Source organism: Pseudorca crassidens, chromosome X (assembly GCF_039906515.1).
Source record: "Pseudorca crassidens isolate mPseCra1 chromosome X, mPseCra1.hap1, whole genome shotgun sequence".
Classification (NCBI taxonomy): domain Eukaryota; kingdom Metazoa; phylum Chordata; class Mammalia; order Artiodactyla; family Delphinidae; genus Pseudorca; species Pseudorca crassidens.
This window is the reverse complement of record NC_090317.1, coordinates 1630237-1645790: the sequence shown is the minus strand read 5'-3', so window position 1 is coordinate 1645790 and position 15554 is coordinate 1630237. Positions and strand designations below refer to the sequence as shown.

Sequence of the window (15554 nt, the reverse complement as noted above, 5' to 3'; positions counted from 1 at the left end):
TAGGTTGATAGCGATTTTCTTTCAACACATTAAAGACATAATTTCATTGTCTTCTGGCTTCCTTTGTTGCTTTTGAGAAGCAAGCTGTCAATTTATGTGGCAGTTTTCAAACATGGTTCCCAAATTCTTCGACACTCCTCCCAACAAGAGGTAGGCCAAAGTTTCCCTCTCCTTGATTCTGGGTGGACTTTGACTGCTTTTACTCAGATTATGCCATGAGATGCTGTGTGATTGCTGATGCTGGGTCATTAAAGGTGAGGCACTTTCTGACTGGTTTAGTGGAACACACACAGTTGGAGTCCTGAGCTGCTAATACGCTTTCTGCTTTATAAGTTGGCCTTTTTAAGATATTTCACATAAATTAAATCATGTAATACGTCTTTTTTGCTTGGCTTCTTTAACTTATCATAATGTTTTGAGTTTTATCCATGTTGTATCATGTATGAGTAGTTCATTTCTTTTAATTGCTGACTAGTGTTCCAATTATATGGGTACACTACATTTTGTTTATTCATTCACCAATTGGTGAACATTTGAATGGCTTCCAATTTGGGGCTATTATGAATAGTGCTGCTATGAACATTCACATACAAGTCTTTGTGTGGACCTATGTTTTCCTTTCTCTTGAGTATATGCCTAGAAGAAATTGCTGGATCACATGGTAATTCCATTTTTAACATTCTGAGGAATGGATAAACTGTTTTCCAAAGTGGCTGCAAATTTTTACATTCCCATCAGTAGTTTATGAAGCTTCCAATTTCTCTGCATCCTCACCAACGCTTGTTATTATCTGTCTTGTTGATTATAGCTATTTTAGTGGGTGTGAAATGGTATCTCATTGCGATTTTGATTTGCATTTCCCCAATAGCTAATAATGTTCAGCATCTTTTCATGTGCGTATTGGTCACTCCTTTATATATCATCCCTGGAGAAGCGTCTATACAAATCCTTTGCTTATTTTTCAGTTGGATTATTTGCCTTTTTAATTTATTTTTAAAACATTTATTTATTTGTTTGTTTTGGCTGTGCCAGGTCTTAGTTGCGGCACGTGGGATATTCATTGCAGCATGCGGGATCTTTAGTTGTGGCATGCGGACTACTTAGTTGTGGCATGCATGCGGGATCTACTTCCCCGACCAGAGTTCGAACCCAGGCCCCCTGTATTGGGAGCACAGAGCCTTACCCACTGGACCACCAGGTAAGTCCCTATTTGCCTTTTTATTATTGAGTTTTTTTTATTACTGAGTAAGAGTCCTTTATAAATTCTGGATACTATTCCCTCATCAGATATATGATTTGCAATTATTTTCTCCCATTCCATGGGTTGTCTTTTCACTTTCTGGTTGGTATCCTTTGAGGCACAAAAGTTTTTAATTGTGATGAAGTCCAATCTATTTTATCTTTTGTTGCTTGCTGCTTTTGATGTCATATCTAAGAAACCATTGTATAATCCAAGGTCACAAAGATTTACTCCTGTATATTCTTCTAAGGGTTTTAGTTTTAGCTCTAACATTTATATCTTTGATCCACCTTCAATTTGTGTATGGTATAAGGAAGGGGTCAAACTTCTTTCTTTTTCATGTGGGTATCCAGTTGTCCGAGTACTATTTGTTAAAAATACTATTCTTTCCCCATTGATTGGTCTTAGGACATTTGTGAAAAGTCAAGTGTTCACCTCCTACACTGCTGGTGGGAATATAAATTGTTGCAGTCACTGTGGAAAACAGTATGGAGGTTCCTTTGAAAAAACTAAAAATAGAGCTACCATATGATCCAGCAATCCCACTCCTAGGCATATATCCAGAAAAGATGAAAACTCTAATTCTACAAGATACATGTACCCCTATGTTCATAGCAGCACTATTTACAATAGCCAAGACATGGAAGCAACCTAAATGTCCATCTACAGGTGAATGGATAAAGAAGACATTGCATATATATACAATGGAATACTACTCAGCCATAAAAAAGAACAAAATAATGCCATTTGCAGCAACATGGATGGACCCAGAAATTATCATACTAAGTAAAGTAAGTCAAAGAGAGACTAATTTCATATGATATCACTTACATGTGGAATCTAAAAAAATGATACAAATGAGCTTATTTACAAAACAGAAACAGACACACAGACATAGAAAACGAACCTATAGTTACCAAAGGGAAAACGAGGGGGTGTCAAATTAGGAGTATGGGATTAACAGATACAAACTACTATACATAAAATAGATAAGCAACAAGGATATACTGTATAGCACAGGGAATTATACCCAATATTTATAATAACCTATAATGGAGTATAATCTGCAAAAATACAGAATCACCATGCTGTACACTTGAAACTAACACAATACTGTAAATCAACTATACTTCAATGAAAAAAATAAGTCAAGTGTTCATAGATATGTAGGTTTATTTCTGGACTCTCAATTGTCTTCCATTGATCTATATATCTATCCTTATGCCAGTACCACACTGTCATGATTACTATAGTTTGTGGTAATTTTTGAAATTGATGTGTGAGTCCTCAAACTCTGTTGTTTGTTTTCCCCCAAGATTCATTTGTTTATGAAGGGTCCTATGCAATTCCATCTGTATTTTAGGATCAGCTTGTCAATTTCTGCAAAAAAGGCAGTTGGGATTTTGATAGGGATTTAATTTGTATCTATAGACAAATTTGGAAGAGTCTTAACAGTAAGTGACTCTTCCAATCCATAAATATATGTTTTTCCATTTATTTAGATATTTAAAAAATTATCTCAGTAACAATTAGTTGTTTTCACTGTACAAGTGTTGCACCTTTTTTGTTACATTTTTCCCAAGTTATTTCATTCTTTTTTTATGTTATCATGAATGAAACTGTTTTCTTAATTTCATTTGCAGATTTTTCATTGAAGTGTATAGAAATACAACTTATTTTTTAGTATTGATCTTGAATCTTGCAAACTTGCTGTACTTGTTTATTAGTTCTAATAGCTTTTTAGTAGATGCCTTAGGATTTTCTGCATAAAAGATCATATCATCAGCAAATAAAGACAGTATTATTTCTTTCTTTCCAATCCAAATGCATCTAATTCCTTTTTATTTTTTGCCTTATTGCATTGGCTTCCAGTTCAGTATTAAATAAAAGTAACAAGAGTGGACATCCTTTTTTTTTTTTACTGTATGATCTCACTTATATGTTGAATCTAAAATACAAAACAAACAAAACAGACACAACAGATACAGAAAACAAGCCAATGGTTGTCAGAGGGGAGGGTGGTGGAAGGGCAAAATAGGTGAAGGGGGTTAAGAGGTACAAACCTCCACTTAAATAAGAAATATGCCATGGAGATGTCATATACAGCCTAAGTAATAATAGTGCAATAAATCTGTATGGAGACAGATGGTTACTAGACTTACTGTGGTGAACATTTCATAATGTATGCAAATATCAAATAACTATGTAGCACAGCTAAAACTAACATAATATTGTATATCAACTACATTGCAATACAAAAATAAAATAGAAGCCTTTTCTTCTAACTCCAGTATCAGTCTAGAGTCTTGCAGCAGTGGAGGAAGGTTGCTCTTGCTGGAGTTTGCTACTTAGCAATTTTCTGGTAATTTGATGTTTGTGGTACCCTCCGTTTCCTAGTACCGTATGAATCATGTGTAACTTTATTTGTACTCCTTGTACACCTCATGGTTTTTTTTTTAAGATGTGTGGACAGATTTTGGTTCAGGTAGATGATATTCTATGGACCTTGGCATAACTTATCTGTTATTTCTTATTTTTTTAAGTTATTAATTAATTTATTTTTGGCTGTGTTGGGTCTTCATTGCTGTGCCTGGGCTTTCTCTAGTTGCGGCGAGCGGGGGCTACTCTTCGTTGCAGTGCATGGGCTTCTCATTGTGGTGGCTTCTCTTGTTGCAGAGCACGGGCTCTAGGCACACGGGCTTCAGTAGTTGCCGCGTGTAGGCTCAGTAGTTGTGGCGCACGGGCTTAGTTGCTCCGTGGCATGTGGGATCTTCCTGGACCAGGGCTCGAACCCGTGTCCCCTGCATTGGCAGGCGGATTCTTAACCACTGCACCACCAGGGAAGTCCACACTCCTATATTTTCTTATCAAAGGTTCCTCATCTGTTCAATTGTGTTCAAAACCAGCTGAGTATGTAGGGCCTTTCACAACATCTTTAACCGCATCCATTGAGCTTATCACTCACCACGCCCTTCTACAGCAGCATTATTTTCTTGCCAAACCAGACTACATATCGCATTCACTCTTCTTGAAATATGTCCTCTCCACAAGTCCTGTTCTCTTTTTTCCTTACTAAATTGTAAACTTCTTATGAAGAAGTTTGTCTTTGCATCCTCCATACTTGGCATTGATTGAGTTGAGTTTCAAACACTCTTCAATTTTATTCTGAATTTGACCCTTGTAGGTGGGAATGCCCACCTAGTATAAGCCATACCTTTATATTTAGGTTTTCACGCAGAAGGAAAACGCTTTTCTTTCATCTGCTTTCCCTCCAAAATATGCCTAGTGTTTCTAAATCTCTTTTAGAATTTTAAACAGAAACCTCAAAAACTTCTAATGACTAGGAACCCCAGTCATCCTTTCTGCCCCGTTTGTAGGACAGTCTGCACTTGGGGTCAACAGTGAAGTTAGGAGGCACCCTCTGCAGGCCTGGCCTGGCCTTGACCCTTTGCTGCGATGCCAACAGTAGGCCGACCCAGTTCAGAGCTGGGGCAATGCTTCCGTGGACATGTTCGCATCCATCGTCCTTCCCTTGTCTTCCCTTCGTGTCGTCCATAAGCCTCGACCCTGAACACAAATAGCAGGATGTGGAAATTACCTCCCAAGTCACCGTCTATCCTTGTATGGAACGCTGGGGTGTCAAACTTGGCTGCCAGCCTTCCTAAAGACAATTTTAGCAGCTCCCAACGATTTTAGGCAGGAGCTGCCAATGGCACAAAGTTCTCAGTCAACTTCTAGAACCTCTCACCAGCTTCCCCTGCTGCCAGGTTACCATTTCGGTCAGGCAGAGACCCTCCGGTTCCCCTTCGACCGCTGGACTGGGCGTCCCAGTTAGTTCTGGGTGACTTAAGGTCACGTCAAGAAAACAACTGAAAGGGCAGATTCGAGGACGTGGAGACCGCCCCATGCCCACCCGGCACTTTGCCGAGTCTCCGCAGGTGCAGCGGGGTGGACGGGGGGCCACGGCGTCTGGGCAGCAACGGCGTGATGGGGTGAGTGGGGCCTCGGCGCCCCCGGAGCTGCTGCCCCTGCCCCCGCCCCGCCAAGAGTGGACATCTTAACTTGTTCCTAATCTCAGGGGGAAAACATTTAGTCTTTCAGCGTATTATAAGTTTTTCTTAGATGTTCTTCATCAAGTTAAGGACCTTGCATTGTGTTGCTAGTTCACTGAGTTTTTTCTATCACGAATGGGTAATGGAGTTTGTCAAGCCCTTTTTCTTCACATATTACATGATCATGTGCTTTTGTCCTTTATTCAAGTAATATGTTGTATTGCATTAATTTTCATATGTTGAACCAGCCCTACATTCCTGAGATAAATCTCACTTGATTATAGTATATGATCTTTTTAAAATGTTGCTACATCTGGCTTAATAATGTGGAGGATTTTTGCATCTATATTCACAAGGAATTTTGAACTATAGTTTTCTTTAAAATTTTTGAGACTTGGTTTGTGGCCTAATGTATAATCTATCCTGGAGAATGTTTCTTGTGCATTTGAGAAGAATATATATTCTATTGGAGCTGGGTGGCCTGGTCTGTAGATGTCTGTTAGGCCTAGTTGGTTTATAGACAAAATGAAATTAGCCATTTGTTGATAACTGTTGAAGCTGAGTGATGGGTTCAAAGAAGTTTATTTTACTATTCTTTCTACTTCTGGGTATGTTTGATAATTTCCATATAAAAAGTAAAAAATAGTCCTCAAGTTCTCACATTAACAGAAAAGCCTTATAGGATTCAGCAAATATAAGAGCATAACTTGCAAACATGAAAGAATGAGGTAGACCTACATATACTGATATGAAATGATATCCAAGATATATTGTTAAAATCTACATAGTGCTTCTATTTTTGTGTGAAATATGTGCACATACACTTGTATATGTATATACTGTTTCTGAAAGGGGATATAAAAAACTGAGAGCAACGATAGCTGGTCAGACTATGGGACTGGAAGTCTGGGAGGAAGGAAAGTTTGCTTTTTCTTGCATAATCTTTTTTGCCTTTTGAGTTATTTGTACTGGCTAATTCAAAAATAGGTAAATAAAATTCATGAAGAAAAACTGTACGTTAATAGTTAATTAAAATTTTAAAGAAGTAAAATGAAGGTAGACATGCCCTACAAATATCAAAACACATCACAAGGTTGCAGTCATTAAAACAGTGTGGTAACAGATCAGTTAAACAGAACAGATTTTATCATTTTAGTATATAATAAAAAAGGCATTTTAAAATTAGTGAAGAAAGGATTGATTGGACCAATTGGCTGTCACTTGGGGAAATCCCTATTTGACACGATGCTCTATACCCAAAAGTAACTTCCAGAGCAATTAAAATGCTTATTGTAAAAATAAAAATGTAAATGTAAAAGAAGAAAATATAGTAGACCATATTTATAATCTCTTAGAGGTAGTGAAGATGTTCCTAGGCAGAAAACATAAATGAAAAATATCCAGAAAAATATAAACTTAAAGACTGAGAAAAGATCTTGACTACATAAAGACTGAAAATTTTTATAGGACAAAAGACATCACAAAGGAGTTAAAGTACAAGTGACAGACTGAGAAAAATATTTGAGAGACAAATAACAATGTGTTAATGTTTATAATGCATAAAACCTTTTACAAATATATAAGCAAAATATAGCCATGTTAAGAACCTGCCTGCCATATCAGTAAACAAAGGATGCCGCAGCCATCAGTGAGCCCTGAGGTAACTCAGGAGAGGAAACAAAGAATGCCCGGCTGTCTAGCAGTCATCAGACTGCAGCCACACCCAATAGTGCAGCTTAAGGAAACGCAGGATGAGAAAGCACAGGATACAGATAGCTGAGGTGCAGTTCAAAGGAATGATTTCAATGAGCCCAGACTCTTGCATCTTCCCATACATAGAAAAGTACTAAATTCCTTAACTCGGGATACCTGGTTTTCTTTAATTAACAGTAATCTTTTGTTCCTACTACCTGCCATTTGTTGCAAAACTCCTATATACCCTGGCTCCCCCCTTGCCTCCTTGGAGCAGTTCTCTCAGGGTTACTTGAGACACTGTCTCCTGGGCTTGAAGTCCTAAGAATGTCTGCCAAATAAAACATAACTCTCAACTTTTAGGTTGTGCATTTTTTTACCGTTGACATGCCATCTATCTATCTCTAAATTGATTGTGAAAACATAACTCCCTATTTTTTAAAGCCACTGTTATTTGAAGCATAAGTATTGTTAATATGCTATATCAAGGGTCAGGAAACATTTTCTGGAAAGGGACAGATAGTAAATGCTCTAGGCTTTGTGGGCTATATCTACTCTCTGTCACATATTCTTCTTGTTCTTTTCCTTACAAGTCAAATGTAAAATCCTTCTAAAAGTTGTAGAAGGATATGTATGAAAGTCTAAGCAATGAGTATTTCAAAGGAGTGTCAGGTTTAATGGGTGGCATTAAATATTTTGTTCTATAATATTTTAAAACAAATTTATACTCCACATTTGCGTAACATTTATAATTTTTAAAAGATCCTGCCCATTGGAGACAAGGCTGAATTATGAAGTTTTAAAAAACTCAAAACCCTCCAGACTTTGTCTTCTTACCCAACCTTATATCTTTTCCTCAACTTACCAAAAGTGTGTCTCCAACTTCTCCATAAAGTAAAGGTCCCAGGATTCCTGATTCATACTGAATAGCTTCACGAGTCTTAAATGTTTCATCTGTGTAAGCTATAAATCGGACTTTTTTGTACTTCCTACCAATCCGCTGAGGACCATTGTTCAAATACAGACTTTTATAACTTCTGTGTGAGACACAAAAAGATGAGAGGTTGGAATGGAGAATTCTAGGTAAAGGACAGGTTGCTAAAATCCACTCTAAAATAGCTCATATGATTTAATCAAGGAAAGGAGTGAGAAAAATATAAGCATCCCTGATGTTTAGCTATGTTAATTTACCAAACATATTAATGTCCTTGCCATTTGATTCTATACCTGTACCTAACCTTAAACATGGCTTAAGGATTTGTTGTTTTGAATAACTGGGAAGAATTTTTGATTATGGGGAAGAGATAGCACCAAGAGTCAAAAGGTACTTGCCTGTCATTGGAGGTAAGGACTGAGGGAGCATAGTCCCAGTCGTCCTCTTCAGCAGCAATGTAGTGGACCCAGGTTTTAGGATGCTTCTTCGCAACTGAGCGGATTTGGATAAAGGGAGGAGCGCTGTCACCATCAAATCTGACCACATCCATGTCAGAGTCATAAAAATCATAATCTTCTTCTTCATTACTCTTCATCCATTTGCGGGGTTCTTCTGGGCAGCTATCTACTGTGACATAAGCTTCCATACCATCTGGAGTCAGACAAACGAATGTCAGGTTCCAATGAGACCTTCTTGCCTTAACTCTTATGACTTTGTTCTTTCTTGTTAGGCCTTCAAGGCCTTCTCTTAAGTGTTCCCTTCTCCACACCAATATCCTTTCTTGCCATTGTCCTATATGTATTACCTTCCCCATTATCTGGTACTTTCTGGTTTCTTCCTGTGGTCTTTGCACTCACCATTTCCCTTCTGCCTGACTCTCCTCCAATATATGTTTTACCCCTTTTTCAAGACTCACTCATTTGCTCAGAATATCCATTTGTATTTGCTATATAATGCTCTGGGCATCACTACTGATATCCTGGAGCCCTTATGATTACAACCTAGACAGTGTACTTTTTTCCTTTTCCCTAAATTTCTCATAAAACATCTCTTCAGCTATGACCCAAAATCCCTCTCTCCATAGTACTGAAGCCTATTTAATGTGATCAGGCTGGGAAAACAATGATACACTGTCCTCCTCACTCTTGCCACCTCATTTTCCCCTCCCTATATCTCAGGTAGATTCACCAGTACATTCACAGGTACTACTAATAATCAAGCCCTCTGACACTCAAGGTGAACGATTTGCTCTGAAAACGGGCAACTAGGGAATCCCAGTTGAGGGCTAACTACATAACCCTATCCTGGACAGTGGACAGTAAATTCCATTAAAAGAAGAGCTGGATATTTATAATACTCCTTTTTAAGATCCACAGACATTACCATGTTGGTGGGAAGAGATATGACAAAACAGTAGAAACTGGCCAAGGTCCATCAGGAGTGTCTGAGCAGTAAGGAGTGTTATTGGTGAGATCTCCAAAGAAGCCTGGCGATGGTTCCTCACAAGAAATGTGTGCCCTTCAAGGAAAACTGAGTGCACTTCAGGGGTGGTGCCCATCCCAATCACATGCCAATAGACTGATTTCTTATGACATCCAATCAGACCTGTAAAGTAAGAATAACACAGCTATAAGCAAGAAGTAGGGAATTTGAAATGGAAAACACTTTCTAGGATAGGATGAACAAATTGTCCTTACAAATTTTATTATCTTGACTTGGAACCAAACTTTCCAAGGACACTGGGGTACTGTCAAACTAACAGCTCTTGCCAAAGTCATCAATGACTATCATGCTGCTAAATCCAATGGGTATTTTTCAGTCTTCATCTGCATCTGTTGACCGTTCATTTCCTCTGGAAATTCTCTCCTCCCCTGGCCTCTGTTTCAACAGAGTTTTGTTCCCCTAAGGCTTAGACTGCTCCTTCTTCTGTCTCATTTTGTGACTGCTCCTTCTTTACCCATCCATTAAATGATGGACCACTCCAGGGCTCATCCCTAGGCCTTATTCTCTCGTTAATCAAATTTTCTCCCTGAATAATATCATTCATTCTCATGGTATTAACTCCAGACTGATACAGACTGATAACCTTCTCAATATCTTCACCTGGATATCTCATAAAACCCACAGGTACAAAACCAAATTTTCAATCTTTATCACCTCACCTTATTCCAGACTTCTTTATTTCAGTGAATGGTACCATCCTGAATTCAATTATGCAAGTGAGAGTTATTCTTGTCCCCACTCTCACTTCTCACATCCAATCTAACGTCAATGATGGCAATATAACTAATAACAGTAATGTTTACTGAGCACTTGTGTAACATCAAGCACTGTCCAAAGTATTTTACAAGTTTTAACTCCCAATAACCCTACGAATGTAGAAACTATAGTTATCATCCCTCACTTAGAGGCGAGGAAACTGATGCCCAGAGAGGTTAATTAACTTGATATGTGAGAGCAGGGACTTGCATGTTTTGAAAGTTAATTTCTTTTCTAATTCTGAAATCATGCATATTAATGATAGAATTCTTGAAAAATATAGAAAAGAGTTAAGAAAATATCCTTCCTCGTCCTTCATTATTTTCTTGGGTGTCTGAATTTTCCAACTTCCTCTTTCTTGGTTTACTCTCTGGTTTTATTGTAGCACATATTCAGTGGCTTCTAAGGGCTACCATTTCTGAAAATGTCTTTATTCTTCCCCCAAAGTTAAGTTATAGTTTGGCTATGAATTCTAGGTTGAAAATAACTTTTCCTTTAGAACTTTTAAGGTATTGGTTTATTACATTGCCAGTCTAATTCTCATGCCTTTGTATGTGACCTGTTTCTCCCAGGGGAAGCTTATATATCTTCTCTTTGTTCTTTGAAATTCCACAAACCTAATTTTGTGTGGGGATACTTTTTTATTTATCCTGCTGGGAAATTTTTATATAAAGACTCAACTCTTTTCTTTTTTTAACACTTCATTCTATCATTTCTTTGATTTTAAAAATCTCTTTTTCTTTTGCTTTCTGGGAGATTTGCTTTCTCAATCTCTTTTTGTTTTGCTTTCTGGGAGGTTTGCTTTATACCACTTTCTATTAAGTTTGTATTTTGACAATCATATTCCTAATTTTGTGAGCATATTCTTGTTTTGATTGTTTCTTTTTCATATAATCCTATTATTACTTTTTTTTTACTTACTAGAAACCTGTTTATTATATTTATTATAAAAGGATGTAACTCAGGAACATCCAGATGGAACGGATGATAAGGCAAGGCATACTACTTTTCTTTATCTTTGCATATTGTCTTTGTGTTTCAGGCTTTCCTTAAATATCTGTTCAGCCTTGGATGCCCATTTACATTTAAGCAAAAGAAACCTTAATTTTCAGATAACTGAGGAGAACTGGAGAAGAGAGCTCTGTGGTGAATGCAGAAGCTCTTGAGGATTCTTGAGCAGGCTGTACATACCTGGCAGAGACCTGTTTATATAGCCATTGATTGTGTGCATTGCAGATGCAGGGTCCACAGCCTGTGTCAAGGACTCATTTTTTCCTGAGTGCCAACTTTTCCCTGTTGAGAGAGGATGCGAATAGAGGGCCAGCTAAGTGTCTGTCTCATGTCAGCACAGTAGGCACAGATGATTTGCCCTCAAAGTCAGTAAGAAAAAGGGAGAAGACAGTTACCAAAAGGCAGCTATTTCTCGCTCAAAGTAATGATCTCTCCCTATATTTATCCATGACACTACTTGGAAAGGAATAATGACAGATGATAACTAGTGGAAGGGAGAATATCGGTTAATTTGCACCATGATGATTTCATTCTATTCATTAGCTGACTTATTTAAAAGGAGGCACATGAAAAGCATCCTAGGAAAAGGCTGCCAGTACCTGTCCCTGTCCTAACTGCTTCATCCAGTTTGCAATAATGAAAGCCCAAGAACCCAAAAGCTTTCCAACCTCATCCCTGGAATTAACAAGAGTGAAAGGCACTATAAATATTATTATTAGCAGCTCCTTGTGCAAAGGACTGAACCTTTCTGAGGCACCCAGCCTTTGGGGAACTCTCATAAGTTCATTTATCCCTTGATCCACTCATTTGTTCATTCAGTTAAACATATTTACTGAACACTGCTGAGCACTAGGCACTGATGACAAAGAAGACACAGCCTCTACCTTCTAGGCGCTTACAATTTAGCTCGAATAGACAGAGAAGCAGACAATTATAATACAGAGTGAAGAGTGATGTAAGAGAGATAAGAACAGGCTATTACGGGAGCAGAGAGGAGAAGGAACCTCACTTTGCCTGAAGAGAAAGGAATACAAGGTCAAAGAAGATAAATATTAAATAAAGCCAGCAATGATGATTTAGTGTCATAAGGAGGAAGCTCAAGGTGCTGTGGAAATATATAAAGAGGCAACTAACCTGGACCAGAAGGAGGAGAAACTTGGTGTGAAGCTGGAGACAGGCTTTCCAGGCAGAAGCAACAGCATAAGCAAAGGTCCGGATACAAGAAAAAGCATGGCGTGTTTTGGGTGTTACACAAAATGTGTTCAGTGTGGCTGCAACTTGAACGGTGATGAACGGTGAGGCAGGAAGAGAAGCACAATGAGGCTAGACAGGTCGTCAAAGACTAGGTCATGTATCAGTGTGTTAAGACGTTTACATTTTGCCTTGATGTAAAATTGAAGGATTTTAAGGGCTGGGGTGACAAGATCAGATTCACATTTCGGTAGGCTCCCTTTGGCTGCTATAGTAATAATGAAGTGTCAGGGGGCACAAAAAGACAAGGAGACTAGTCAGGAGAGAGACGATGGGGGGGGTCTCACTTCAGAAGGTGATCATGACGGTGACGAGGACGAAATCACCCGCTTAATCCTTACAACCATCCTATGAAATAGTACTTATTATTTCACTTTTCAACTGGATAAAACTGAGACACAGAGGGGTTAAGTAACTTGCCCAAGTTACTTAAAAGTAAGAGATGAAGATAAGAAAAAGTATACTCATAGAAACACAGAACACGAGGCGGGCTGCCAGGGTCTGGGGAAATGGGGAAATGTTGGTCAAATGGTACAAGCTTTCGGTTTTAAGATGAACAGGTTCTGGGGATCTAATGTGCAGTGTGATGACTATAGTTAATCATACTACACTGAACACTGGAAATATGCTAAGGGAGTAGATTTCGGGTTCTCTCACCACACACAAGAAATAACTCTGTGAGGAGATATGTTAGTTTGACTGTAGTAATCATTTCTCTATCTGTATCTATTTATCTAAAATCATCATGATGTACACCTTAAATATATATGATTTTTAGTAAACATTTCTTTAAAAGATAACAGGGGGCATTTAGAAAGTAAAGCAATAAGTCACTTCAAAAAGGGCTTGTGGGACCAAAACTAGGAGCTCTTAAATGCTGTGACCAAAGACTGAAATTCTCGAAAGGATGTGATAGTCACTCAGTTGGGCTGTGTTTTCCTGAGGAGATAGAAACCTTAGCCACTCGTATCCATGATTGGCGATGTGGGAAAGTAAATGTCTCCCACGTTTAACCAAAACTAACAAACAACCAAACAAAACAAAATTACATACATGAAAAGTTGTCGCGGGTACAGGCCTTGCCCCTAGCCCTTCACACCAGACCTCCTGGTTTGACACGTCACCTGCTGGTTTGACTCAGCTCCGCCGCTGGGAGCAGAAGCTGCCCATGACACTCAAGGCCAGACAGCTGTAGCAGGCCGTGTGCAGAGACGCTGTGCACGCACTGCGTCTGCAGCTGCGCCTGCCGGGAGAGCTCCGCCCCTTCCCTCGTCCCTATAAAGCAGCCCCGCCTACGGCCTGTCGGAAGGGCGTTTGCTCTAGAGTCCAAGCTCGCACTTCTCTGTTCTTTGCACAAAGAATAAAACTTTTCTTTGCTTCAAACCGGAAAAAAAAAGAGAAAGTAAAGCAAAAAGTCTTTGTTGATGGATTTAATAAGAGGGACAAGGTTACCCAGCTACTCTATCTTCTTACTTCATAGCTGCCAGTGGAACTCAGCTTACATTTTTTCCTTGGAATTCATTTTCATCCCTGTCTGCATCATTCCTGAATGATAACGTCGTTTATGATCTTTCTGTAATCACTTCCTCTGGACATTAACAGCCCTCATGCTCAAGTACCACATTAAATTAATATATTTCATTTCTTTCAGGAGACCAAAATTCAGACTGCAGCTCACTAACCTTCATCAAACACAGCAAAAAGTAGTACAAATTCGTGCAAGGTCTGTGTCCTTTCTTTGGTCAGACTCCCTGAAAAAGAAGTGAGAGCACTTATCTTCTATTGAAAATCCTCTCATAGGAAAATGACACTACGAGGATACATTACTTCATCAACTGCTTTGTCTCTTGGTCTCTTACTAACTTTACCATAACATTATTTCCTTGGTGTCACATCTCCTATGCCAGTAATTCTAAAATTATTCGGGGTAAAGGACTTTTTTAAAAATTTCAGATTTGTTGCAGACCCTTGCTTTTATAAAATACACTAAGAATTAATTACTAAAAAAGAAATTAAAAAGACATACAAACTACAAGTCCATATAACCATATTTCATATATATGTATATTCAGAACAAACAGAAAACAGAAAAAGGGGGCTTCCCTGGTGGCGCAGTGGTTGAGAGTCCGCCTGCCGATGCAGGGGACGCGGGTTCGTGCCCCGGTCCGGGAAGATCCCACGTGCCGCAGAGCGGCTGGGCCCGTGAGCCATGGCCGCTGAGCCTGCACGTCCGGAGCCTGTGCTCCACGACAGGAGAGGCCACAGCAGTGAGAGGCCCGCGTACCGCAAAAAAAAAAAAAAAAAAAAAAAAAAAAAAGTTATGAGCAAAATAACTACTGTCTATATTAAACACATACTCACACTTTAAATGAACACCATGTATATCAATATTTAAAGTTATCAATGTTACAAATAAGCTTGCTTCATGCTTTAACTGTTTAATTTGTTAGCTGTCTTTCTTAGCATACTTTTTCACTTGATTGGGAAGTTTTCTTTGCAGGTTTATTTTGAGTAGGAAGATTTTTGTTTATAATGTTCTTTCCTCTCTTGTACTTTTTTAAAAAATTAATTAATTAATTTATTTTTGCCTGCACTGGATCTTCATTGATGTGCACCAGCTTTCTCTAGTTGCAGCGAGCGGGTGCTACTCTTCGTTGCAGTGCACGGGCTTCTCTTTGTGGTGGCTTCTCTTGTTGTGGAGCATGGGCTCTAGGCATGTGGGCTTCAGTAGTTGTGGCACACAGGCTCAGTAGTTGTGGCTCGCGGGCTCTAGAGTGCAGGCTCAGTAGTTGTGGCGCATGGGCTTAGTTGCTCCGCGGCATGTGGGATCTTCCCGGACCAGGGCTCGAACCCGTGTCCCTTGCATTGGCAGGTGGATTCTTAACCACTGTGCCACCAGAGAAGTCCTCTCTTGTACACTTAATGCTTGGAAAGTAAAAGTTAAATTGGACGAAGAAACTAACTCACCCATACAAATTTAAAATACAGGTAAACCTGTCTGAAAAGATTTTAATTTTTTTATTATATATTTTTTAAATTATCAAGTAGTGAAACTGATGTCTTTCGGTAGGTGAATGGATAAATAAACTGGTCCATTCAGACAACAGAATACTAT

At 38.8% G+C, this 15554-nt stretch overlaps 1 protein-coding gene and 1 non-coding gene across 5 annotated transcripts in view; one reads left to right on the top strand and one right to left on the bottom strand.

Annotated features, from left to right (window-relative positions):
• The window catches only part of F8 (coagulation factor VIII), a 121732-nt gene that overhangs the window by 82684 nt on the left and 23494 nt on the right, over positions 1–15554 (bottom strand). For all 4 annotated transcript variants that reach the window (XM_067723893.1, XM_067723892.1, XM_067723891.1 and 1 more), the window contains 5 exons: positions 14122–14190; positions 11369–11470; positions 9302–9523; positions 8317–8569; positions 7850–8021 (listed from right to left, as the gene is read on the bottom strand). In XM_067723893.1, coding sequence (XP_067579994.1) covers positions 7850–8021; positions 8317–8569; positions 9302–9523; positions 11369–11470; positions 14122–14190 — 818 coding nt within the window. The remainder of the gene's footprint in view (positions 1–7849; positions 8022–8316; positions 8570–9301; positions 9524–11368; positions 11471–14121; positions 14191–15554) is intronic.
• On the top strand, positions 13267–13394 carry LOC137217682 (small nucleolar RNA SNORA25). The gene has a single exon (XR_010940185.1). It is a non-coding gene; the product is annotated as a small nucleolar RNA SNORA25 (small nucleolar RNA).